Genomic DNA, 25,530 nt, shown 5'->3' with positions numbered 1-25,530 from the left:
TGGCAACATTTCTCCCAAACAGCTGTTTTATGCACCGGCTGTAAATAAATCGTGAAATCTCCGAACAGATTTGTTTATTTTCCACCGCCTCTTTTAAACTTGGCTTAATGGCAGTCACTAACTAGGAGCGATCTTACCACACAACCAGGAGCATTACGCCCACACCAACGCACAATCCGTAGAAGGAGGCAGCGGTAACAAATCGGGAGGGGGGCGGTGCCTGCTGAGCTTCGGAGTACGTGGCAATGAAACTGAAACCGAAACTGAAACTGAAACTGTGTTTGAAAGCAAATTGAGCGTGCAATTGTACACTTAAGACCAATCCCGTTTGCATTCCCAACCCGCGCATCAAGATGACGGCCACGTTGCGTTATCGCGGCGACAAGAGCAATCTGCTGGAGTTCGCCAAGAACCTAGATGCCTTCAAAAAGGTGCCGGAGAAGTACACGGAGACCACGGAAATCGGGGGGACACGTAAGTGCACTTCACGATTAAATCATATTCTCCATGCAGATTATATATGTACTCTTCCAATTGCGTATAGTCTCGCTGCTGAGCCGCCTGCTGATTGTCTACCTGGTCTACACGGAGCTGCGTTACTATTGGCATGAAACGGACATCGTGTACCACTTCGAGCCGGACATTGCCCTGGATGAGCAGGTGCAGATGCATGTGGACATCACGGTGGCCATGCCCTGCGCCTCGCTGTCGGGCGTCGATCTCATGGACGAAACGCAGCAGGATGTATTCGCCTACGGAACGCTGCAGCGCGAAGGCGTCTGGTGGGAGATGTCCGAGCATGACCGACTGCAGTTCCATGCCATTCAGATGCAGAACCACTATCTGCGCCAGGAGTTTCACTCGGTGGCCGATCTTCTGTTCAAGGACATCATGCGGGATCCGTATCCGGCGCGGGAGAGTCCATCACAGCTGCCCGCTGCCGCGCCGCCAGGAGCCCTGCCCGTGATAATGGATCTCCAGCTGCCCAATGGCCAGCAGCACAATGCCGTGCCGGAGAACAAGTACGATGCGTGTCGGCTGCACGGCACTCTGGGCATCAACAAGGTGGCCGGAGTGCTCCATCTCGTGGGCGGGGCACAGCCCGTGGTGGGCCTCTTCGAGGACCACTGGATGATCGAGCTGCGACGCATGCCGGCGAACTTTACGCACCGCATTAACCGGCTCAGCTTTGGCCAGTATTCGCGGCGGATTGTCCAGCCGCTGGAAGGCGATGAGACCGTGATCCACGAGGAGGCCACCACTGTGCAATACTTCCTGAAGATCGTGCCCACGGAAATCGAACAGACATTCAGCACCATCAACACTTTTCAGTATGCCGTCACCGAAAATGTGCGGAAACTAGGTGAGAATCTAGGGTTTTATTTTGAGAGGCTTATTAAGCTTATACTACAATTATTTATGTCACTGACGAACGAAGTTTTTAAAATATTATACAACTCTTAATAATCCAAGCTATAATGCTTTAATGATTATTGATGGGAACTTGGATAGTCCTAACAAATTTAGGAAAAATTCCTTTGCCCTACTTAGAAAAAATTGAATTTTTAGACAATAGTTAAAAAAAGGCTTTGGTTCTATCATGAAAATAGCTTAACTTTATATTTTTCAGCAACTTTTCCTAATCGTTTGCTTTAACCAGCAGATTGCGAGCACAATTCGTATAATAACTATATTAAATAACTGTCTGAAAGTTAATAACTATACTTATTTAACCAAGTTAAAATCCAAATTCTAGAAACGATTTAAATTTATAGACTTAACTTAAAAAGAATTTGGTTTAATATAGTTTCCATCATGAAAATAGCTAAAATTTATTTTTTATCGATTTCTTTTAAACCAACAAATTCCCAAAGCCATTCGTATAATAAATATAATAGATATCAGAACTATACATGTTTAAAGAACGCAGATAGTTTTATCAAATTTTAGGTAAAATTCCTTTGAAAATAGGTTTACTTTATTACGCCTACAGCAACTTACAAATTTCCCTTAAACCAACAGATTCCGAGCGCAATTCGTATGGCTCCCCGGGCATTTACTTCAAGTACGACTGGTCGGCTCTCAAGATTGTGGTGGGCAACGACCGTGACAACTTGGCCACCTTCGTCATCCGCCTGTGCTCGATTATATCCGGAATCATTGTCATCTCGGGCGTCATCAATTCGCTGCTCCTGGGCCTTCAACGTCGCGTGCTGCGCACATTTGCTCCCGAATTGTACCAGCGGCTGAACAATGCCAGAGCAGCTCCGTTGGCTGCTCCGTCGTCTGTTGCTGCTGCTGCTCCATCGTCGATGTCCGCCGTCCAGGCTGCGGCAGCGCCGCCCGTCAACGAACTGCTGCACACGGCCAATCTGATGGCCAACGTGGACATCTCGGCCTATCTGCCCACGGCGCCACCGAAGCTCAAAGCTGGCCTCTAGCCGAACGGCCAGCGAATCTCAGTCTGCAATCTGCTAACCGAATCTTCCCCCGTCTCTTTAAACTAATTTTTTTATTCTTTCATTAAGATATGGAAAAAAACAAAAAAAAAACGCACATACAAATATGGCAAAAAATGTTGTACATAAATATTGATAAGTTCAAGCTGGCGGTGTTGTGTCCTTTAATCGCTGCCCAAGATGCCGGTATCGATGTTGCTCCAGTAGCCGGATCGTCGGTAGCCAAACATGCTCTTCAGGATCTCCAGCCCCGACTCCACGGTGGTGCGCACGTCGCGCTCGCTGCCCAGCTTCGGGTTGATCTCCACCAGATCGACGCCCTGCACCCGCTTGGTGTCCCTCAGGGCCTCCACGATGCTGATGCCCTCGCGAAGCGTGAGGCCGCCTCGCACCGCAGTGCCCGTGCTGGGCGCCACATTGCTGTCCAGGGCGTCGATGTCGAAGCTCACATGGATCTTGTTCTGCGGATTCAGTGCGTCCAGCGTCATCTCGATGATCTTGGGCACGCCCACGCGGTCGATGGTCTGTTCAACAGAGTGCACAAATGAAGGGCATTTTAGTCAGAGGCTAAAAATTCTCTATTGTGAATAAAGGCTTTCTGGTCAGTAAAGGACTATGGTATTTAGCTTTTGGTTTAGTATCTTCTACAATGTACGTTATGCGATTGGGTTCTAAAAATTTTCAAGTTATGATCATTGTATAAATATAGATAAAAATAGGATAAAAAAAAAAATTTAAATTCAAATGGGTTAGAGCAAATTTAAATTATGATTGCGAAAGCCAAATGCTTGCAATCATCTATGAAAGATGAAGAACATTATAGATTTATTGCAATATTTTTGTGAAAATGCGAATGGCTTACACAAATGATGCCGCTTGAGTTGGTCCTTCAATTATCCTTCGTTATCGCGACTGTACAACAAAATCCCCGCCCATTGCAGATGCAAAATCATCACCACTTCCCCACCCCTCTGTCGCCATTTCGCATACCTATTGGGAAAATTCTATTCCAATTCCGATCGAACTAATGAGCGATAATAAATTTGCAGCTTTGGCTGCCCCGGAAATTCACAAGCGAAATCGGGAGCGAGAGGGCATTAAACCATTTTTCAACAGACGTCGATTTTGCACGAGCCATAAATAATACATAATGGGCAACGAGCCGTTTCTGACAAGGATGCGGATGCGGATGTGGCCAGGCACGTAATTTCGTGTGAGTCACCACCACCGTTTCTCGGTTCTTGTTTCTCGGTTCTTGTTTCTCGTTTTCGGGATCGCATCGGATCGGAAGTCCTGTAACACAGGGGGTGGCAAAAGTGGGATGGGGCAGTGGTAGGGTCTGTGACAACCCCTATAAATGCCAAGCTTACAACGCACACACACACACACACAGAGAACGAAGGACCTATGTGTAATGCCGTCGGCAGTCACGCACGATCGTCATCCGATCCTGCCCTATAAAACAGGGATCAGGGGGAGAAACCGGAATTTTACAATTTTTACAACTGCCAGCGAGACAGTAAAGGATCAGATCGGATCGGATCGGTTTGGATCGACAGATCTGGGAAAACAAACTGGAATGCAGTGAAATGAAATGCAATTCGGTAAAAGGACTATCAAGGCTTTCTACCTAGGTGCCACAGCCTTTCTCTAGTTTCTACACAGTAAGAAAATGTATACCAAACAAAATATATATATCATGTCTTACAACATTGCAATTTTTCTCAAATAATAATCTACGATATCATCCAACCTACTGTTTGTATTACATCTTGACTTTATATTATTAACTAATTTGATTGTTATGACGGTTAGAACAAATGTGCATGGTAATGCTTATGATAAGATAGTAGATCATCTCTCAGTGTACTCACATCCATCGCATAGTAGCGTATCCCGACTTTGTTCAATATGAACGCCTCGTAGGGGTCAATGTCCCGCAGTCCGATGTAAACCAACTGATCCTTGGGCAAACTGAAATGACAAGCAAAAAACAGTGGGATCAGTACGTGGCCAACTATCCGAATAAGGGATAGGAATGGAATTGGGATTGGGATTGGGGCCTCTTCCATATGGGAATACGGATAGTTCAGGGGAGTGGGTGGGCCGCAAACAGCTGACGTGTAAACAAATAGTCGTGGGTTCCGCTCGAAGGATCATTAAACTAAAAGGTAGGAGGAGAAGAAACACTAGAAGCCCTTTAAGTGCGGGTTGTCTTGCATTATAAGTAAAACAAAAAACTGGTGCAAGGATCATTTGGGGAACTCTTAATAAAGAGGAGGGGTCATAAACTTCGGTAGAACTTTGGGTTTCCGGGATCGTGCTTAAGTGTGACAGCTTTAAAATTCTGTAAGGTCAGGCAAAGATTACTCTGAGAATTTTGGATTTACAAAGTTATTGTATTTCAAATTTATTTACATTGAACTTGCATCTCTTTCGCTAAATCTTGTAAGTAACAATTCAATTAACTTAATGAAGTTCCACCCTTTAAGTCTTGAGATCACGTCAGTAATTAACCTTTTATAAGCCTTATTTAAAAGAATTTATAGATCCTCACGAAATCTGACAGATAGCACACCCTTTCACAATGTGAAAATTGGATTATGAAAATCGGAAAACATTTTGTAGAGTCAAGCGCTATCTTTCCCTTCTGTCTTCTCTTACTTCTTTTCTTTCAATATTAGAATATTATTTTTAACTGTTTAATAATTTAATACCCTTAATTTATTAACTTAGGTCAATAGGTATATTTAAACAGAAGAAAAACCAATTCTGTCTAGACAAACTTTTGAAAAAGCTTTTCCGCAAATTTTAAGATTATTGGTAGCACATAAATGATTTAAAACTTTCGATTTTTAATTTTTCGAATGTTTTCCAACGTCAGACTGCTATCTGATCCAGTCTCTCTGCCCCTCTGCCCTCTGCCCACCATCCGATCACCCAGTGCCGTTTGCCATTCGTGATCCTGATTAGTAGGCCAGGTGGCAAGTCCTTGGCCCGATCTCGATCGCAACCCCAAGGACTGCAACCGAATCGGATTCCCAACGAGAGCAGCCGCCTGCACCGCGACAATGGTGAAAATGTCTGAATAGGAAAAATGGGAAATATGGGAAAAATGGGGAAAACGGCAACAAAAACAGAACACAAACGGAAAACAATGCCGCCAGCGGCAAAAAAAAAAGAAAGGGAGAGGGGAAACACATGCCACGATTCAGTGCCAAATGTCCTGCGATCAGGGGGATCGCCCTCCGAAAGTACCTATGACTATATGAATGCACCCCTCACCGGTTTTCTATTCCTGCATCGATCGTGCATTGCTCCTGGACTTTGAACCCGGTGTCTTATGGTAATTTTTATGATTATTACTTTTAGTTTCGGGGGAAAAACTGCATCTGTCGCCGTGGCCGTGGTCTCAGCTGCGGATCGACTTGGATCGGTTTGGATCGGTTAGGATCCTGCCTGCCCAATCCGAATCCGGCTCGAGATCGTGGACATTTGTGCAGTGAGACGTGCAAAGTTAAAAGCGCCCTAAGGATCATTATGTAAATATGCGAAAGAGAAAGGAACAGGCAGAGAAGGGGGTGGCTTTCGCCCAATGAATACACAGAACGAAATAAAAACTTTCAACTGAAAATAAGCAATTTATATTATTTATCAATTTTATGAGCATTATCTTACTGTAAAATCTCCAAAACACAGAATAAAAATTGTATTATTTTCGCTATAAGAAAGACAATGAAAAACAAACTTCAAAAACCGAAAACTGCCAACTTTATATTGCCTATTTTTTACTTCTTGAAGTAGTTTAAAAAATAAGAACAGCTAAAAAATAAAACAAATTTAAAAATAATTAAATTTTTCTTTATAAACTTAAACGAAAGAAATCATGTTTTCAAAACGTGTTATTTTTGTAAGAAGCTGATTGAAAAATTAGATCACTAATAAACTGAATAAACTTTTCCTTTTTTCAAAATATGGGTCTGTTAACTTTCGCGTTTTAATTTAACATCTAATTATATATAATTAAATTATAAACTAATAAAATGTACATATAAAGGGGGGGTGATAACCATATCTGCTATTTATTAAACTAAGCTACCGAAGGAGACACAAAAATGAGATTTTGTTGGATTTTTTTGCCAGTGTACTGTGCATGAACGATGGCCAGTTCGCCCAGTTCGCTGCAGTTCCTGTTTGAGTTTGAGTTTGAGTTTGAGTTAGAGTCCTTGCTTCTGGTTGCCGTGTCTCCTGGCCTTTGGTGCAGCATAACTTTCGGTTCGGTTTGTTTTCGTTGCCGCTATTCTATTCGGCTAGGTGTTTATGTAACGCTAAGGGTGGGCAACGGCTTTTCGGAGTCCCTCCCCTTCGAGCCGGGGAAAAAAAGAGCAGACCATCCCATCCCATTGAATTTTGCAGCTTTGTTGTAATCTTGTGTTGGGCCTGCTTTTTTAATCCCGCTTTGTTGTAACGCCAGGCGGTTGTTGTTTGTGTTTTGTTTTTGCCATGGCTAAAACGGATTAGGCAACCCTTTCGAATTTGCTTTGTACTTTTTTCTTCCTTTGAATTTTTTTCAAAATAAAACTTGCATTGCCTACTGTTTGGGGGTAGAAGCTGTGGTGAAATTTTCGGGGGAAAAAAGAACACGTGACCGCCAACTTTCACTATCAGCATACGTCAGCGAAATGAAAGCTGATGTAATTTTAATGGTATTATAAATGATCCCATCATCGAACCGATAACACTCACTCTTATCTGATGAGTGGTCCTAAATTTCGATATCAGTTAAAGCTCTAAAAATAAAATAAATATCAAACTATTTGGGTTATACATATGGCCTTTAAAATAAATGTATTCCTCAATAACTATAATTAACTTTAAAACAAGGATATTTCTGATACCAAGCGGACTGTTGAAAATGTTTAGAATCCTAGTTCGCCAAAAGACTTTGTAAAGTTAAACTTGCAAGTCCATTGATTCGACGACCACGGCAGCGGCCTTAAGCTTAATTTATTAAACATCAAAAGGACGTATGTACATATGTATGTATGCACATATGCAGATTTGTATGCTAACCAAACACTTGCGACGCCGATCTGTCTGAATCTGAATCCGCATGAGGACAGCAGTAGCACCACCCCAGCACACTTCCGTTGCCACTAGCACCGCACCACCATCACCATTCACCACCCTTTGGAAAGGACGACAAAAACCACCCCCGGCTAAAAGTTGCGTTACACTACTCGACGTGCAGTGCATTCTCGCTATAGAGAACCAATTGGAAACAATGATTCACTGTAAAACGTTATTAAAATAAACACATTTCTCATAATAATTTTTTGTTTTCCGCAAATAAATCTACAAAATTGTTTAACAATATTCTTTAAACGTTTATTAACAGAGGAATTCACTGTACCTCATTTCGCGAGCCAGAGACTTCGTCTTCTGTTTGTAAATTGGAACAGAGCGTCCGACTGGAACAGGGTAAAAAATCAGCACATGGAACAGGAAATTACAAGGGTTGGGGGAGTCGGAGGGTGGCTATATTCGATACGATATATGGCATATAGTATATACTATGTGGCGTGTCGAGTGCCGAATACAAGCGCAATTAGGCACACGCACGCAACAAAAACGAAGGGAAACATTGAAAAACGGACACGATTGCAGTGTGTTGAAATTGAACCGGCTCTCGAAAATGGGTCCTCGGTCCTTGTTTTTGGGTTCTATTTTCTTGGCTAGGGGGTGTACGAGGCATGCTGCATGCGGAAACCACCCCAACCGTTGGCGTTGGTGGTTGCTGGTGCAAAAAAAAAAAAAAAAAGTATAAAGGAAACGGAACCAAAAACCAAAACAGCCCTTAGAAGGCGGCTATTTGGCAAGGATAATGGTCGCGTGCATCATAAAACGGTTGACGACCTCGTTGGAAAAAGCCTATAGCAATGATTTCCATTAGCACTACCCATACGATAGTCTAAGCGTGGGGTTTTTTTAAAACGTCTTTTTTAAAACGACGGCGAATTCGGGGCTCGATAGGACGGTAGGTGGCATCCCCAAGCGGCTCACAAAAAAGGACTTCAATTATATGTATGAATTACATAAATTTCCTTGAGTATGGATTATTTTTAAGGAATTTATTAACAAACTTAACAAGCAATGCATAAATATATTTTGTTATTGGCTAAAGTCAATTGCCAAAAGAGCGCGTGGATTCAAATATTTCCCAACGCTGGAATTGGAATTGACAACACTGCCGCGGTCTCTCTCCGTCGGGCTCAGAGAATAACCGCCATTTTAGTTCCCGGCTTAAGCCGTTAAGAATATCTCTTTAAGTCCACCAATTGTGTTTAATAAACTAATGATTTAGGCATAGGACTGAATTTGTGGATTTCTATTTCTGCTAAAAAGTATTATCTCTTGTGGAATAATATAGCCATCGCTCGATCGTTTGATTTGTATGAAAAACTTTCGGTTGCTTGTGCGAATGAGGCAAAGAACAACTGAGGGCGCAGTCGATGTGCAGTGGCGCAGCAAATGGGGGCTATCATGTAAAAAAAGCAAACACTTTCATTCGTAAATGAGGTGAACAAATTAAAGCGTACATATACATATACTTTCCTCTACACAAAAATTTTTTTTTTAAAAAAAAACTTTCTATTTTCCAAAGGAACATTAAGTGCAAAAGTCAAAGTACTAAAGCTTAAATACAACAGAAAAGATAAGGAATTTCTTTTTCAAATACTTTTAATTTAGTTCTCGTTAAAAGCTATTTTTTAGAATTTGTCAAAGCTAAAGTCATCATATGAACATGATTTTCTTTACATTTAGTTAAACATCCCCAACAAAATGTTTTACATACGCCCATGTCGCCGCTCTCTTTCGCTCTCTAACTCTCTTGTTTTCCACGTTCGCTTCGAACACGTATTGCAACCCCGAAAGCAAGAGCAACTAAACTGGGAGGTTTCTCAATGTGGAAACCGAAACCGTCATTCCCTCAATTTCGCATTTCATTATTTCATTTCATTTCCACGCCAACCATCGTGCGCCGCAGTTTGAACGCTCCTGCCACAGCAAGAAGAAAAGCCAGGAAAATCGAAATCAAAATCTCGTGCCTGTGTGCTCTTTCTGCAATTGATTTTTTTTCGAAAGTAGTGCAAAACAATAACCGTTGAGTTGACAACTACAACTACAGCTTTGGCCGAGCAGTAACAACAACAAGCGAATCTCAAACGAAATGTAAGAATATCTCTCGGATATCCGTAACTTGTGCAATCGAACGAACAACAATAACAAACAACAAACAAACGATATGAAAATGTTCATTTTTTGCAAAATGATCGCGCCGCGCTGAATAATTGTGCAATTATACACACATATATTTTAGTGTTCACATATATCTATTTTTTTTCTACCCGCTATACATAGTGGGTGAGTGAGTGTGTGGAAGTTGTCTACATTCAAACAAATATTAATAGGCAAAACAACAATATGCAATTCGGTGGAAGAGGCTGAAGAGAAGAGGGACCCGAAAAAGTTCAGCAAACGGAGAAGAGATGGGCGGCGGTTGGCCAGAGTGAAAGAGGAGGGCTAGTCCAGTCCCAGACCGGAGATAGTAGTTGCGTTAAAATCTACTGCTAATGCGAGACGAGACGCCTCTGTGCTGTGTATCTGTAAATGCTTCCCAACTGTATGTGTGTGTGTGTGCGTGAGAGGCGGTGTGTGCCAGAGCGAGAGAGCGCCAGTTTCAAAAAGGGCGCAGCTAGCATATCGATTTTATGTGCAAGGAGCATTGTACGCAACAACAACAGTTACAGTTAACCGATAGAAGTAGACATTTTGTCAGGCGAAAAGAGAGAGAGCGGGAGGGTGAGAGTGTGTAGGTGGCTGAGATATTTGCAGTAAACAAAACGCCGGTTGCCATAAAAAGCAAACGCACACACGACCAAACAAACACCAGTGTAGTAGTAGTATCAACAGAATTGCATTTAAAATTGGGGAAAAACGCGCGGAAGGGCAACTTATGACAGCTCCACAGGGATCTACATCCAAAAAAAGTTAGCCCAAGAAACGAAAACACAAAAACAGCAGCGCGTGTTTAGTTCCAACAACAAATAACTTATAGATACTAAGTGTCCGTGTGTGTGTGCCTGTTTGTGTAAGAGAACGCGATCTGTTTTAACAAAAAATCAAATACATACGCACGCACAAACGTATATGTGGGTATAAAAACAATAGCAGCCATACATTGTATATCCGCCCCGCCACCCCCTCTTTAACCCTCGACTACCAAAAAAAAATATACAAATCAGTGCAGCCGCAGAGCGAGAGATACTGTTATAATGAGCATTTGGGTATTTGAAAAAACGCAAAAATAGCCACTCACACAATAGAATTGTATAACAAACAACAAAATGTTCTCGCTACTATGTATCATATTTTTTGTTTGCCTTTTTTTGTCAGTGAAATATGAAATGAATGATGTGATTAAGGGAGAAAATCAATAAAATCGATTGCGATAACCATCGCTTGCACACACACACACACAGGCACACCGCAAACACCCCTCAACTAAACCAAAAACTAAAACTAAAACCAGCAAATACATCATATTTACCGCTTCTTTTGTTTTGTTTTATTTTTTATTTTGTCAGACGGCAGCGACGACGAAGACGCCAGCGTTTATTTATTAACAAAAACCGATTACATTACAACAACAACCAACACGAAAGTCCTGGACCACCGGAGAGTGTGTGAGCGAGAAAGCCAGAGTGAGAGAGTGTGCAAGAAGGAGCGCCGTGAGAGCGCGCGCGCGTACAACAAGGATTTCCAAGCAAACGAAACAAAAAAAAACTTAGCGAATTAATTCACTTCACAAACAGCAAAAACAACAAATATCCTCCCCCAAAAACAACAACACACACACACTCGCTCTCTAAACTATAACAAGTGAGTATTTAGACTAAGAGAGCGTAGTATAGGTTACGAAGATCGCAGGACAAGAGAGAGTCTTTTAAAGGGTGCGGTGTCAAACCGATACAGTCAGAATTCAAGAGCTCAAATATTTTCAGCTCTTACTAAATTTGCTCACAATATATTGTAAAATCTTGTAATAACTTTAATTTAAAATATTTTTTTGTCACAAAGTGGTTTGAGTAATAGAGGCTCTACTGTAGTTGCCTTGACCGATAGCTGAGTGAGCGAAACCACAGTCTGCGTGTCCCAGTAGGTGGGCATAAGTGGGTGGGAACGGGTGGAATGGGATGAATGTGTGTGCGCGTGACCTTTTGACTCTTTCGTAGGCACTACACAAAAAAGGTGAGAATTGGCAAGACGAATTTATGAACTTCATTACAACTTGTCCAATACGAACTACTCAAAATCTATAAAGGTTATTTAGACTGCCCTTTTGATTCTCATTTAATTACATTTTCCTATATAAACATTAAAAGTATTTAAATACTGCTTGTTGAAAATTATTCGCACATTTGACTTGAGTCAATTAAAAAACACTTTCTTAAAACTAAGAATTATTAATTCTTTGAAAAATTATCTACGCTTTTAATTAACCATTCATCCTACATCCATAGATTATTTTGCTTAAATAGCTGAATATCAAGAGTTTACCCATTCCAATTAGGTCAAAATTATTTGTAACACCATTTTCAAGACTCTTAAGATCTTCGTAAACAATTGTAGTACGCGGCCTTAACTTAAATAGGTAGTAGTTATAGTAGTTTTTGTTAACTTCCAGTTTAGTCACCCTGAAGAAGTAGAACCGTAAAGGCCATATGCAAATTATGAAAATACTGTCATTTCCACCGCGATCGCTTTTTTTGACAGCCCTCTGACTCTGTCGCACATATGTAGTTCATTGAACCGAAACATCCTCTAGTTTTAGTTCAAGCAACAGTCTCTGTCTCTCTCAGCCGCCCCCTTTTCCTTTCCCGCAGCCTCTGCGCCTTTACAGCGTTGCCATGTAAATGCGAAACGACCCGGCTTAGGGGGTGGCAATGTCGCGCGTTTAACCCTTAAGCGGTGGCAAGTTCCGCTTTTACATAGAAGCCGCCGTTCTGCGTTTCGCAAAGAAATTTTACAACTTCTTTGGCTAAGGGTGGGTCCTGCCTATTGCTCATTTTTGGTGTTTTTTCCAAGGGGTGCGAGTTGATTTCTCGCATATCCTTAACCCTCCGGTTGCCGCATTACATAACTGGGCGGGGTACACAGTACAACGCACTCACACATACAAATTGAGAGCGCTGTAACAGTTTGCCGAAAAGGAAACGGTTGATTGGTGGGGTAGGGTGTGAGGAGGGGGTAGAGAGAGAGAGAGAGAGCAAGAGCGGCTAGAGCGCAAAGCCTGGCCAGAAGGTCCTGCGCTCGCCTCAGAAGCATCCTGTGCCTGTGACGCAGCGGATCTGGTATCGCTTTCGCTCTGTAACCACTAGCGTAACAACTATAATATATAAATTCAAAAGCAGTATCGGATAATTTCAATAAGCGTACGAACAAAAGCAATAGAAAAGTCGCAAATCACTGACAGAGCAAAAGCAAATCCCGTAAAGTTCAGTTCTTCTAGTGCCGGAGGTGTGTGTTTGTTTAAGTGTGTGTGTTTCTGTGTCTGGGGAGCTTTGATTGACAGTGCGGGGGTGTGGGTGAGAAAGGGCGGAATAGAGACCGAGAGAGAGAGAGTGGCTGGACAAGAATGTGGGCCGCTGGGCGGCGCCAGTGAGCAAAGCTCCCTTAACTAAACGTTAACCGCTAACCCACTGTAAAAGAGAATGCAGACAACCGCAGGTCCTTAATTTGTACGAAACCAAAAAAACAATAAAAGTAACTAGTGGGGAAATGTAAGAATAGGTTTGTACGTAACAACTAATACATAAAAGTCCTTTTAACAACATTAGACTCATAGACCTGAAATGCAAACAAGCCTCGGTTCATAAAAGGTATGAATTCGAGAAACTTACAAAAAACAATTGAGACAAAAAGGCTTGGGCTTCAAAAAAAAATAATTATAAAGTTTAAAAATGAAAAGTAAATTATACACTATTTAATCAAATTTAGGAACAATAAGTATAATTTTTAAATCATTTCAAAATAAAAAATAAAAGTGTGGAGATTGCTAACAGAAATATTATGTTTGTTTCATAAAACTATTTTAAGAATTCAAATCCACAGATTGAACAGGGTTAGGTGGCTAATAAAGGGCAACACAATATTAGATAAATATAAGATTATATCTACAGACCCCAAAAGACAGAGGGACTCGTTGACATAAATACCATTTTATCATTATATTTGACTACAAACGCAAATGTTATAAGGACATTTGTTTTATGAGTCGGTCAGTGAACACTTTTGGGATCGAAAATAACTTCTTATAGCTCAAGAACAAACATACATACATGATTTAAAAACTAAGAAACCTTGAGAATGAGAAATTAAATCCAATTTCTATTATACATTACTATACCGTTGTAGACCCACTAACCCACAGTAATCGTAGACATTTTGATAGACAACCAAGAAGTACTAACACATCATGCAAATGGTTTAATCTTGACATTTAACTATTCTTTCCATGCGCCTGCCCCTGCGTTGGTCGTGCCAACCAATTCTAACTCCTCGAATCTTCCCGATCCCACCACCCAGTGGACTTTATGATGGCAAATACCGGAGCCGGTGGTGGAGTGGAAACACAGACGCAGCTTATGCAGAGTGCAGCGGCCGCCGCTGCGGTGGCGGCAACAAATGCGGCCGCCGCTCCCGTACAGAATGCGGCCGCCGTGGCCGCTGCCGCCCAGCTGCAGCAGCAACAGGTGCAGCAGGCGATCCTGCAGGTGCAGCAGCAGCAGACACAGCAGGCTGTGGCCGCGGCCGCTGCCGCCGTCACCCAGCAGCTCCAGCAGCAGCAGCAGGCCGTTGTGGCGCAACAGGCGGTGGTGCAGCAGCAGCAACAGCAGCAGCAGCAGCAGGCGGCGGCGGTGGTCCAGCAGGCGGCTGTCCAACAGGCAGTCGTACCTCAGCCGCAGCAGGCGCAGCCCAATACCAACGGCAATGCCGGATCGGGTGCCCAAAATGGCAGCAACGGCAGCACAGAGACGCGCACCAATCTCATTGTCAACTACTTGCCGCAAACAATGACCGAGGACGAGATCCGTTCGCTCTTCTCCAGCGTCGGCGAAATTGAGTCGGTGAAGCTGATACGCGACAAGTCGCAGGTCTACATCGACCCCCTCAACCCGCAGGCGCCTAGCAAGGGCCAAAGCCTGGGCTACGGATTCGTCAACTACGTCCGGCCGCAGGATGCCGAGCAGGCTGTCAATGTGCTGAACGGTCTGCGTCTGCAGAACAAGACCATCAAGGTGTCGTTTGCCCGCCCATCGTCGGATGCCATCAAGGGCGCCAATCTGTATGTGTCGGGGCTGCCGAAGACGATGACCCAGCAGGAACTGGAGGCCATCTTCGCCCCCTTCGGAGCCATAATCACGTCGCGCATTCTGCAGAATGCCGGCAACGATACGCAGACCAAGGGCGTGGGCTTTATACGATTCGACAAGCGGGAGGAGGCCACCCGAGCCATTATCGCGCTGAACGGCACAACGCCATCAAGCTGCACGGATCCCATTGTGGTGAAGTTCTCCAACACGCCTGGCAGCACCAGCAAGATCATCCAGCCGCAGCTGCCCGCTTTCCTCAATCCCCAGCTGGTGCGACGCATCGGTGGCGCCATGCATACACCCGTTAACAAGGGACTGGCCCGGTTTTCGCCAATGGCCGGCGACATGCTGGACGTGATGCTGCCCAATGGACTGGGCGCAGCGGCGGCGGCGGCCACAACGTTGGCCAGCGGTCCAGGCGGTGCGTATCCCATTTTTATCTACAATCTGGCACCGGAAACGGAGGAGGCAGCCCTGTGGCAGCTATTTGGTCCCTTTGGGGCTGTGCAATCAGTGAAGATCGTTAAGGATCCCACAACGAACCAGTGCAAGGGCTATGGCTTCGTCTCGATGACCAACTACGATGAGGCGGCCATGGCCATTCGGGCGCTCAACGGCTACACCATGGGCAATCGGGTGCTGCAGGTCAGCTTTAAGACCAACAAGGCCAAGTAGAGCGGGCCAATTGGAAGTGGATAACGATGCAGCAGCACCCCCAAAACCATTATCCTGAATCTAAACATCCTGACACACCCACACCCACAAACCCACACACACACACACACACACAACACACATATATAAATATGCATGGTATAACGGTAACTAAGCGCAACAAAACAGTATGTGTAAAACACACACGAAAAACAAGAAAGTAACAGGCAGGAGAAAGTACTCTCTCTCTCTCTCCATACGACGACACAACGAAACGGCGAAAACCCAAACCCCAAACTCCCCAAAAAACCAATACCTTTTTAACTACATAAATATCCCCCTCCAATATCCCCAAATTGCCGGCCTAAAACGTTGCAATAGCAAAATTCTTCTTGTTTAGCATTTAAGTAACAAATCGTTAACTAAACGAAACAAACAAAAGAAAGGAGCTGCCTGGAGTTAAAACAGAAAAAGAGAGCAAAGCAAAAAAGCAAAAAAGCAGGGGGAGTGAGAATGAACAATGAGATTATAAAGAAAAAATTGCAATATGAACAACACACTCTGGCAGCTGTGAAAAGGTCAAAGGTTGCCGCAGTCAAATTACTCGCAAAGCAAAACAAAGAAATCAACCAAACACACATACACACAAAAAACTAAGACAAATTTAACTTAACTAGCTAAAAAGAAAATGAGAAATTTTAAAAATTTATTAACCTTAAGTAAAACGCAGCAATGAAATCTTCCAAACAAATGAAAACAAAAAACAAATCTGTTAGTTACACTCCAAACTTTTCTACCATAAAAACTTTGAAACTTAATACAAAAAAAAAAAAAAGGAAACAAAACAGAATTAAGAAATTAGAGAAGTTCAGTGTCTAGGATTTATAAATGGTGCTTATAGGACATCAGTTTGGCTTGATCGATGAGGGCGGGGCAAAAAGTATTCGAGGGGCGATCGAGATGATCGCGCGCATATAATATTTATATATACATAACATGGAGGCTGCTACAGTATTACAAGAAACATAAAAACAAAAGCTACATACTTAACAAACGAATGGCGAACAGAGCACGTTTAATAATTCTAAATATATATCCATATGTATGTGCGATATTTCTATATCTACCTAGATATACACTTAAATATAGAAGTTTAACGAATTTTTTTATGTTTTGTGTTTGTTTTCTACACTTAGAGAACGAAACCCGATTGGAGCAAGCCAAACTCATATCCTGTAAGCACAACCAAACACAGTGAAAACTGAAAAAATATATAGAAAACATATAGCATGATCAAGCGAAAGTTAGCGAACGGAAAACAAAAGTAATACAATAATTTATGCGCAAACTTGAAACGTTTTACTAAAGTAAATAATTGTTAGTGAATATTAATACTGTAATTGTGTGCGTGTGCACCTGTGTTGCAGGTATGTAGTCCACTATATACAGGCACATGCAGGCGTAGGCACACCCTATATACTTTATATATTGTATAGTTCAAGGAGCAAGTTAGCATAAACAAAAATATTAACAAAATACTTGCTAAACCAAAACATTTTTAGCGTTTAAACAAAGCGTAGCACAAACAATTTACTAAAAACAAAAAGGTACAGCAGCAACACAACCATTTTTTATATGAGAACAGTTTAAAACAAAGTAAAAACAAAAAAAAAAAAGCAATGGAAAAAAATTAATTAAGGGTGTAAAAAAAGCATTAGCAAACCGATTTCTCTAGCCAAGTAAGTGAACAGAGAATAAAGGGAAGGGATACATATAGACGAGGATACCTTCCAGCACATCCTACATTTATAATATCCCATAAACCCCATGTCCAAACCTAAAACTTTTGTGCAATTTTTGCGTTACTTTATGAGTTGAACTTCTGTAAATTTTTCTTCTTTTTTTTTTGTATCTTTTTGATTGTTATAGCGAGAGATTGAGACACACACCGAACACACATAAATATCTACATATATAATTTCGATTCTGGATTCTATATTCCGTATTTAAATTAAGTTTTGTTTGATTTCTTTGTTTGCTTTGTATACGAATTAAAATTGATAATAGGATCCTGCATCCAGTCCATAAAACCAGTCCGACCCAACCATGCATATTTATACGAATGATTTGTGTTTGATTTGTTTATAAAGTTAACCTAAGATGACACAACCCCAACCGATTTTGAGTTCTCTCTCTCCAAATAGCATAAATTCTAAACCTAAGATTCAAAAAGCATTGAACAGAAGCCGAAAAGCGAAATAGAAGTGGAATTAACTTTGATTATTATTACGATACCTAGCGCTATGTGTAATCAGATATATATATATATATCTCCCTAACTATAATTATTTTTTTGTATAACTATAGGCCAACAAAGAAATCTTTTTTTTTTTGTTTGAACAAAATTCGCAACAAGAAATCTAGTCAGAAGATGGAAAAGAAGAAGATTACGATGAAAAGGAGCAAGAACTTTCGAGGCAGCCGCATATAGGGATGTATGGTAGATCAAACCAAAAGAACTATGGCAATTTCTAGCTAATGAAACAATCGATTGAAGCGGCCTGCTCTCCCCTTTCCAAAGATTTAGCCCCTCGAAACCCTCAAAAAAAGAAGGGAGCAAAGCAAAGGGCAAGCATCAAGTCTGAATGGGGAATCCCCAACTTTGACTTGCTGCTTCTCCGGATATATTTGCAATACATTTTATACAATCTGCTAGTTTATTTATACACCCACATAAGAACACACACACACACACACTATAGGACAGGACAACAGGGAGAAAATCCTGTAGAAGCGAAGATTATGTACTTGATTTTGTTTAATTTGTATTTCTGTCATCACATACTCTCACACACAACACACTCACATATATATGTATATTCAATATTTAATTTAATTAACTAATCCTTTACTATATATACTTATATTTTTTGTCATCAATGATCTAATTAATTGTATTAATTCTAATTCTTGTGCAATAGTTTTAAAATGCAACTAACGGCAAAACAACAGTAACAAATTTTCATGCATCTCAAACTATAAATTACAAATTATAATTTTATTAAGAGAAGAAAATGAGAAGCGAAAAATGGAATCTATTACGAATATGTAACTTAAAACTATCATTATTCTATATACCGCAAAATGAAAAACAAAAGCAAGCCACAGCAAACTAAAAAAAAAAATTTAACAAAATATACAACAATTATTTTTTAAGCGAATTAGATATGTATTTCGCGTACATATATTTATATCTCATCATTTTTCTTTACATATTTAGTTAAGTAAGCAAAGAACCAAGAAAACAAATGGAAACGAAACAAAAACATTATTTATTGTATTTTTATAATTACGTAATTTAATTTAATTCAATTTGAATTCAATATTCCTTTGATTTTGAGCAAAGCGAAGATGAACAAGATGATTACGATGAAGAATTAGTCTAATTATACACACAACACATGAACAGAGAAAGAGAGAGAATAAGCGGCTATATTATATTGGAAATATATAACTTCAAAACTCTCAATCTCCTCCCAATCTCCCCTTTTCTCAATATCTCTCTCTCTCTTTACCCCAATGTTTGGTTTAATTTTAATTTTGTATCTTGTATTTTATTTCGTTTACCAACTATTTTGATTTCGTTTCAGCAAAAACCTTTTTTGTTTCAGTTTAAGTTATAATTTATGATTTTATGCAATACCCATTTGATTTGTCACAGCGACGTGAACACAACACATCAGTTTTAGTTAATATCTCTAGCTATATACGATCTGTGTGTATGTTACCATGTAAACCCACGTTAGCTGAGAGATTCCTGTGAATCCTATCGAATGATTATGATTACGTTTATTTAATATGGTTTATTTCCTTTCTTTGATTTTGTGAATTTTGCTTTTTGATCTAATTATGCAACGAATTATGTTTGACAATTACGATCCATTCAAAAATTTATGTTTACTCTTATGATTTCATTTGATTTTCGCACCAAACAAGTAAAAAAAAAAAACGAAGAAAAATTTATTTTCAATAAAAAAACACTTGAAGAAAATTTTAACATCATTTTTATTTATTTGTTAATTTTTGGTTTTGTTTGTTTTTTTTTTAACTGTATGATTTTCCCACCTCAAAATATATGTTTTCCCAATCCTGAATCCCCAGGATTTGCTTCTCTCTCTCTCTCTCTCTCTTTCTCTCTTTTTGAAACACTTAAAAAAACCAGACGGTCACTCAAATATAAAGGAATCGATCTAGTCAAGGCTCATCTATAAAGAGGTGCCATCGGAATCCGTTGATCTCAGCAGAAAAGACATTCCCGACCGACCCAGTTTTGGTTTAGTCCTCGTAACCCTAAGATCTAAATGGGATCCCCCCCGCAAAAAAAAAAAAAAAAACAACCCAAAGACATGCATTCCAGTTTTTGTTGCTCGGTTTAGAGACTCTGCCAGTTGCGATATTATTTGTGTGCAAACGAGAATACTTTTAATTTTTGTAATGCCATTATGTTTAGCGCTTATGATTAATGAATCTCTTAGTTTAGTTTATCGGAGAAAGTACAGTCACCACTCTCTCAATTTACATAAATTTGGGGACATGTCACGACATGTTCTGTGTATAATTTTGAACCTGTATCCTTGTATTGCTTAATTGTGTAATTTTTGTAATTTTTAGAGCAAAGTTTATCTATCATTTCGATGGGCAGAGAACAGGAACTGCTTAGCGATAGCTATAACGATTACACAAATAATACCGTAAATAATCATTGACAACAACAACAACAAGGATATATATACCTTTCTATATATATTATTATAATTAAAATGATGCAGACGACGACGACGACAAGAAGGAAGAAACTATTTAATTTATTTTATTAACATATTTATATCGATTAATTAATTAATTATAATATTTATCACACATTTCAAATGATATTTCAAAATGGAAAACAATACAAAACCTAAAAAAAAAACGAATACAAGCAAATGAGAAAAAGATATTAATATTATAAATGTATTTCAAAATATATGATTATGAGTTTTTCTTGCTTTTTGCATATATATGTATCTCTCTATATAGTATATATCAGAACACACCGAACTTTTGTTTCAAGATTTAGTTGGATTTTGGTTACCTTGTTTTCAATTTGTATTTCAGCTGGTTCTTGATTCATTTCAATTTCAATTCAGACTATGTTGGAATTTCTTTCAGAGTTATTAATGAGTTAAAATATTTTCATTTTTTCTTTGAAACATTACACTTTGGGCTTTCTTTTTCTCTATTTTTGATGGCATTTTTCATCTTAGATGGTTTGTTGTTTTAATTCATTTATATCAATAAAAATATATTTTTTAAAGTGTATCTTACACTTACACACAACTACACAAATCACTCTCTATATCCAAAATTTGTTTCAGTTTGTTGTGTGCCCCCTCTCGAAAAGAGTATGCTCTTTGTTTGGTCTTATGATTTCGCTCAGTGTATTTTAAAAGTACGCTTCTTTGGTCCCAGTGTATAAAGCCAGCTAAGAAGGAAGATTTAACGAGAAGATGATGATATGGAGGGCATTACTTTGAAAGGAAGATCCGATCCGATCCGATTTTGACATTTGAGTTGATTCCCCCCCTTTCGTTCCTTTCGTTGTGGGCCGAATATATATGTATATATACATATATACATATGTATATAGAACCGATCGATCCGTAGCCGATTTTCGTTTCCGGATTTTCGATTTTCAGTTCGTTGTTGCCGTTGTTATATATTGTTGTATTGTTCGTATTCCTCACTCACTTTTATTGTTTCGTGTGATTTTTCGGTAAGTAATCGGAGAAGAAAGCGCGGCGGCGATCAGACCGATATAACGCCGATCTGTACTAATTTTGGCACACCTTTTTTCCCAATAAACATTTTGTCAGCCAAACTGATGATTTCTCTAAATGGTTTTTATCTCTTTTTATTGATCTATTTGTAGCAAAAAAAAAAAAAAACTGTAAAGTTAACACATGAAATCCTGCAGCAAGTATAATAATTTATGAAGCATTTTCTAATTTGTTTCTTTCTCTTGATTTATTTTCAGGCGTGTGTTCTTGTTGTTCGTTCGATTTTAAATTGAATTTATGCAAAAAAAAAAAAAAAAACGAAACCAAACAAATTTCAAACACATTTCTTCAAGTTGAATTTCGATTGAATTAATTAATTGATTACTTGGTTAAAACGATAATGATTGTGTAATTATATTGATTGATTGATACTTTAATATTAATTGTAATTATTTAAAGCATAAACCACAAATGTCCACAGATCCCGATCCTTGATTCCAGATCCCGAAAATCCTCCAAATTGATGTACATATAATGTACATACATGATTTGTATTCCCCACACACGTACACACAGAGAAACACTTACGTTTTGTATTGTAATTTCAAAAGAAAACCTTAGCGAGCCACAGATAATTTCAAAGAATTTCAATTTAAAAGCTTTTTCTAGTTTATAGATTTGATTTTCAACCAGCTATGCACAATCCACAATCCAGCATCCTCACACCAACCACTATCCATTGATGACTCAGAAACTCGAAAAAATGTCAGCCAAATATACAGTAGAACTTTTATAACTCTAATGATCTCCAAGTCATGAAGTATTTATTTTGGTACACAGACGTATCTTCAGACCGTTTCAATCTTCAATTACAAGGATCAATACACATTTAATGTCAAATTATTCATATCGTTTTGTACATAAAATGAAATATGGGTTTGATATTTTTTTTTTTTTAACAATTGGATATTTTTATGTACTTCAAAATTATATGATCTTCAAAAATGTCAATGCATTAATTCTAGTTTAGAGTTATACAATTTCAACTGAGTAGTACAATTTAAATATTTATTTAGTTGGTTGAGAGTCTTTTGTCTGATAATGTATATAAATCTGATTTCGATTTTCGTTCTTATTTCGGTTTTTCACTCCGTGCCAGTCATTCTGTCCGTTCTGTGTGATTATTTGTGATTTGTCGTGTAAATAGGAGTATGCCTATTAACATATCGATTTGTATAGTAATATATTTTGAGTTTGAGTTTGAGATCGAGTCGAGGAGAATTTGAGTTTTTTACCAAATCACTGAACCGAAAAACAAAAGCACCAACCACGCCCAACCCCGCCCCCCGAGATCTTATGTATTAATGCCTAGTTATTTAGCGCTACATAGATACGATTTAGAATGCGAGAGTAGAGCTCGAACTTTCGTTTGATTTCCGGGGATTTCCTGGATTGGGTTCCTTTATTAACTGTGATCTCTGATCTCTGATTTGATCGCTCTTCAGTTAACTTGTTTTCTACCGTCTCGACTGACTTTCCAAAGCTTGGAAGAAAAGCACGAAACCGAACTGCCCAAGGCAAAAAGCAATGTGTAAATTAAATAATCTATAAATAAGCAGATGAAAGGTTGATAGCAACTAAACCCAAAGACTGAGGCAAGCACAAAAAATAATAATGAAACCAGAGAAAAACAAATCGAAAAACGAGAGTCAAAGCAAAGAATACAAAAAAAAAAAAAGCAAATAATTCTTAGTTCGTTAAGGCAACTGTGATAAGGCGACCAAACCCCACGCCAAAAAACCCTCAACCCAGCAAAAACCCCCAACCCAAGCCACCCACCCCCCCAAAAAAAAAAAAAAAAAAAAAAAAAACAATATATAATATACATATAAAATATGGAATAAATAACCCCCCGAGAGACTTAAGTGCGACTTGTCTAGCTGTAAGCCGATCATTTCTGAATTATGTGTTGTTTTCTACTGTGTCTAGTGTTTTTGTGTTTTAACTAAAAACTGAAAAAGTGTTCTAAAACAAATCTCTATTAGGCCAAGTGGTAATGAAGCTCTTTTAGCCCTATATACCGCTAATGGACATTTGTGAAGAAATCTTTTCGAGCAAACACAAAAACACATGGTACACAAGCCAGTGTTAAATGCATATTCATTTCGGAACTCACCAATTGGGTGCGATTTCCTGGAGGCCAGCGTGCTGCCAGGTGGTCCGGAGCTGTTCCAGCAGAAAGGACACGGGCATCCCATGGATGTTGCCCGACTGCGAGGTGCTGTGCAGATTGATGTCCGCATGTGCGTCGATCCACACCAGCGACAAATTCGGCGTGTGTTGCAGGTGTCCGGCCACAGATCCTGCAAGATGCAATCGCTTTTGGATTCCGCAGCAGGACAGCAGGATAGCAGGGGAGCAGGACGAAGGATATGGATATGGATATGGATTGGGGAGACTCACCGAAACCGATCGCATGATCACCGCCAATGGCCAGGAACTGCGAGTTCTCCGCCAGCATCAGTTTCACCTGCTCGATCAGTGCCCGATTGCAGGCCATGAAGTCGGCGTAGTTCCGAATGTGATGGTAGTGCACCCGCTGCTGCTGAAGCAGGGGCTCGTCCACGGCGTACTGCAGATTTCCGTAGTCCCGTATTACCAAGCCATCTGGGCAATAAATCCATTTATTTACACACGAATATTCAAGGTCTTTTATTGCTGGGATTTGAGGTCTTTGAGACAAAGCTTCTAATTGAAACATCCCCCAAAACTCTTTATGAAAAAAAACCCATTTCCATTGGCCGTTTTTTTACTATTAAACATTTAAAAATCCAATTATCTTCTGTATCAATTAATAATCAAATCCATTCTTATTTTTTTATAAATTAAAAACCGATTATCTAGTGGATCAAATATACATAAATCCTCTGAAAATGTACATTATACGATCGTTGAGAAATTCCTTTTTTGCTTTAAGCCCTGTCTGATGTAATCCACATATATGATTTTGAATGGAATGATTAAGAGCACTATATAGTTTCCAGAGTTGAGAGAATATATTTTTATAAATCAAGTATTAATTGTCAAATCTTTTGGTTATAATATTACTTTTTGATGACCAAGGCAAGAGCGTTTTTTCCGTATTTTAAATTTCTTAAATTGTTCGTATTTGTATTTCGTATCGAATGAACAGACATCTCACTCACCATGACTGCTCTGGAGCACCTGGCGCAGACTGCTCTGCCGGAGGAGATCCGGCGCCAGTTCCACGCCCTGTTTGCCCTGCCCCTTGGCGAAGGGCACTCCGATGATGCCCAGAGTCTGCTCCGGTTCTTTGGAGGCGCCAGTGTTGGTAGCAGTGCCAGGGGTTGTGCTCTTTCCCCGATGGAGGCGGAGACACCTTGTGGCTAACTTACGGCTCCACCACATGCTGAATTGACTCTGTTCGCTACGCTGAAAGATCCACAACTGAGTGACAATACAACGACATCGACAACTTGGGAACGACAACGACAACTTGAGAACGACAACTTGAGAACGACAACGACAACTATCTCTTGGGCTCTGGACCCCCTGATAAAGCTGGTGCGACAGTTCAGCTCAGATCGGTGGACATTGTAGTGGCTGCTGTGTGGCCATATAACAGTGCGAGAGCCGCTGGATGGGCGATAAGGCGGCTATCGCCAGATGACCTTGATCCTGGCTCTGACGACAACAGCGACGATGGCCAAAGCGTCACTCTCCACAAAGGCAAAGGCCCGATTTGGCTGGGTTAATAGATGCCAACCTTTGCACATACAGTTCAATTATTACATTTAAACATGAAGTAATTTTCAAATATTAAAAGAATTTAAAAAAAAAATAAATACAATGCGGAGTTAAGAAAATACAATTAAGGTAATACAACTGAAACTCCAACAAAAAATAAACAAAAATGCCTAAACTCGATTTTTTGTTCCATTTTCTATAAATTGAAATTCATTTTTTCGTTTGATTTTAATTTGTATTACCTTTGAGTTTAGATGTAAAACAACTACATCAAATAAATACAAAGCGGAGTATTTTTTCTCTGTGCACTGTGTATTTTTGCACTGAGGAAACATCCATGTGATTCATCTGATCAGGAAGCTCGAAGATGAACTCGTCCAGTTTGAGATTACA

General features: G+C 39.9%; 3 protein-coding genes across 7 annotated transcripts; 2 read left to right on the top strand and 1 right to left on the bottom strand.

Moving 5' to 3' along the window:
- On the top strand, positions 1-2,591 carry LOC108147649 (endoplasmic reticulum-Golgi intermediate compartment protein 2). The gene is made up of 3 exons (XM_017274310.2): positions 1-474; positions 545-1,363; positions 2,023-2,591. Exons 1-3 carry the CDS (start codon positions 354-356, stop codon positions 2,439-2,441), a joined length of 1,359 nt encoding a protein of 452 aa, XP_017129799.1. The 5' UTR covers positions 1-353; the 3' UTR covers positions 2,442-2,591.
- On the bottom strand, positions 2,496-25,224 carry LOC108147650 (arginase-1). Of its 2 annotated transcripts, XM_017274311.2 has the most exons (5): positions 24,576-25,212; positions 23,833-24,036; positions 23,546-23,732; positions 4,334-4,433; positions 2,496-2,983 (listed from the first exon to the last, which is right to left on the bottom strand). In XM_017274311.2, exons 1-5 carry the CDS (start codon positions 24,796-24,798, stop codon positions 2,624-2,626), a joined length of 1,074 nt encoding a protein of 357 aa, XP_017129800.1. In that variant the 5' UTR covers positions 24,799-25,212; the 3' UTR covers positions 2,496-2,623. The 2 variants fall into 2 exon arrangements, 1 of the variants encoding a protein (XP_017129800.1); XR_005977282.1 differs by lacking the exon at positions 2,496-2,983 and having other exon boundaries at positions 4,349-4,433; positions 22,793-23,732; positions 24,576-25,224.
- LOC108147648 (protein elav) lies at positions 9,472-18,909 on the top strand. Of its 4 annotated transcripts, none has more exons than XM_041708453.1 (3): positions 9,472-9,692; positions 11,108-11,402; positions 14,109-18,909. In XM_041708453.1, coding segments are annotated over exons 2-3 (1,464 nt in total). In that variant the 5' UTR covers positions 9,472-9,692; positions 11,108-11,401; the 3' UTR covers positions 15,572-18,909. The 4 variants fall into 4 exon arrangements, with proteins under 4 accessions (XP_041564387.1, XP_017129796.1, XP_017129798.1 ...); XM_017274307.2 differs by having other exon boundaries at positions 14,058-18,909; XM_017274309.2 differs by lacking the exon at positions 11,108-11,402.
- Positions 25,225-25,530: the final 306 nt, after the last annotated feature.

The sequence above is a fragment of the Drosophila elegans genome, unplaced genomic scaffold (assembly GCF_018152505.1).
Source record: "Drosophila elegans isolate 14027-0461.03 unplaced genomic scaffold, ASM1815250v1 contig_149, whole genome shotgun sequence".
Taxonomy (NCBI): Eukaryota; Metazoa; Arthropoda; class Insecta; order Diptera; family Drosophilidae; genus Drosophila; species Drosophila elegans.
The sequence above is the reverse complement of the archived record's forward strand: the minus strand, read 5'-3'. Positions and strand labels throughout refer to the sequence as shown.

Excerpts from the sequence above, each read along its gene's own strand:
- LOC108147650 (XM_017274311.2), bottom strand. The coding sequence starts at position 24,798 with ATGTGGTGGAGCCGTAAGTTAGCCACAAGGTGTCTCCGCCTCCATCGG. Across the intron at positions 23,733-23,832 it reads TGATCATGCGATCGGTTTCG|GATCTGTGGCCGGACACCTG; the intron begins GTGAGTCTCCCC and ends TGCATCTTGCAG. Across the intron at positions 4,434-23,545 it reads CAGGAAATCGCACCCAATTG|TTTGCCCAAGGATCAGTTGG; the intron begins GTGAGTTCCGAA and ends TTGTCATTTCAG.
- LOC108147649 (XM_017274310.2), top strand. The coding sequence starts at position 354 with ATGACGGCCACGTTGCGTTATCGCGGCGACAAGAGCAATCTGCTGGAG. Across the intron at positions 475-544 it reads CACGGAAATCGGGGGGACAC|TCTCGCTGCTGAGCCGCCTG; the intron begins GTAAGTGCACTT and ends AATTGCGTATAG. Across the intron at positions 1,364-2,022 it reads CGAAAATGTGCGGAAACTAG|ATTCCGAGCGCAATTCGTAT; the intron begins GTGAGAATCTAG and ends TTAAACCAACAG.